Source organism: Seriola lalandi, unplaced genomic scaffold (genome assembly GCF_002814215.2).
Source record: "Seriola lalandi dorsalis isolate HSWRI2012SDOR001 ecotype SW California unplaced genomic scaffold, Sedor1 jcf7180002001946, whole genome shotgun sequence".
Lineage (NCBI taxonomy): Eukaryota > Metazoa > Chordata > Actinopteri > Carangiformes > Carangidae > Seriola > Seriola lalandi.
In genome coordinates, this window is record NW_019472602.1 from 1 (window position 1) to 1,155 (window position 1,155).

A 1,155-nucleotide genomic window follows, 5' to 3' on the forward strand; every position below is an offset into this window, starting at 1 on the left:
TCTTTTTCTCCCTTTCTTCTTCTCTCACACAGTCACTTCTGTCTTGCTGTTGGTCACAAAGTAGGGCTGTGTGGGGAGGAAGTGTTGGCTGTGGCTTTGGCCTCTGCTGCCGTGGAGCTGGTTCGGCTCCAGCACGGTACACTGAGGCCTCTTGTGCCCGTAGGTCTTCCTCCGGCCCACCGTCTCAGTCCCGTCCCAACCCTTCAGCCCCATCCCTATCCCGTGCCCGGCCGCAATTGTGTTGGAACTGTATGCCAATGGGCGGCCCATTGTAGCTGAGCTGGAGCCAATAGTGGTCTCGGCAGCCCTGGAGATGCCCAGGGACATGCCACCTGGCATGGTCCCCGCCATGTGTGCCAGGGAGGTAGCCCCGAGTCCTGGCGGCTTGCTACTATGGCTGTGAGCGTGAGCGTGAGAGCTGTGAGAGCTGTGAGAGCTGTGGGCAGCGTGGCCATGGCTGCCTTTGGGTTTCTGGCCGTTCGGCTTAAGTCCCCCGACTCCTCCCATGCCAGCTATGTGCCGTTCTGTCGGTAGCGTTGACACGGAGGAGATGCCGGGCATCTCTGTGACGTAGGTGGCCACCGGCTCTGGAGTCAGTGGACCCAGAGAAGTCATAGTCATGGAGGTCATCGGGGCGAGGGAAGTCATGGGTGTCATTGAGGTCATGGGTGTCATTGAGGTCATGGGTGTCATAGACGTCATTTGGGTCATTGAAGTCATCTGGGTGATGGTCGGGTTCATGGGATTGGAGGACATTGGGTTCGAAGCCATGGGGTTGGTGGTCATCGGAGGGGTCATCGACGACATGTTGCCCATAGAGGGTCTGGAGTTGCCCATCGGCTGCAGAGGAAGGCCGCCCTTTGTTGGCAGCTCCACCATCAGCCGACGCTTGTTGTAGATTTCACCGTTGTACTTGGCAGCTGAAGGTAGAGAGAAAAAGAGAGAGAGACAAAGACAGCTAATGAAAATGTAAAGTGGACACGAAAGAGCTTGTAAAGAGCACGGCTGAAATCTTGGGTCAAATGTTGAAATCTAAATGAATTAGCTTCCTCCAATTTGGCCGTTTGCTCTTTTTAGACTGTCAGCTGTGGAAAAACAATATCCTCAGCTCATCGTTTTGTGCTTGTGTGGAACAGAAAGAAAAATAAAACCGTT

At 54.6% G+C, this 1,155-nt stretch overlaps 1 protein-coding gene across 1 annotated transcript; it reads right to left on the reverse strand.

Annotated features, from left to right (window-relative positions):
• Positions 1-21: 21 nt before the first annotated feature.
• Positions 22-920, reverse strand: LOC147820088 (uncharacterized; the record flags this gene model as incomplete). Its single annotated transcript, XM_087176820.1, has 1 exon — positions 22-920. A coding segment is annotated over one exon (896 nt), but the record flags the coding sequence as incomplete, so codon positions are not given.
• Between the last annotated feature and the right edge of the window lie 235 nt (positions 921-1,155).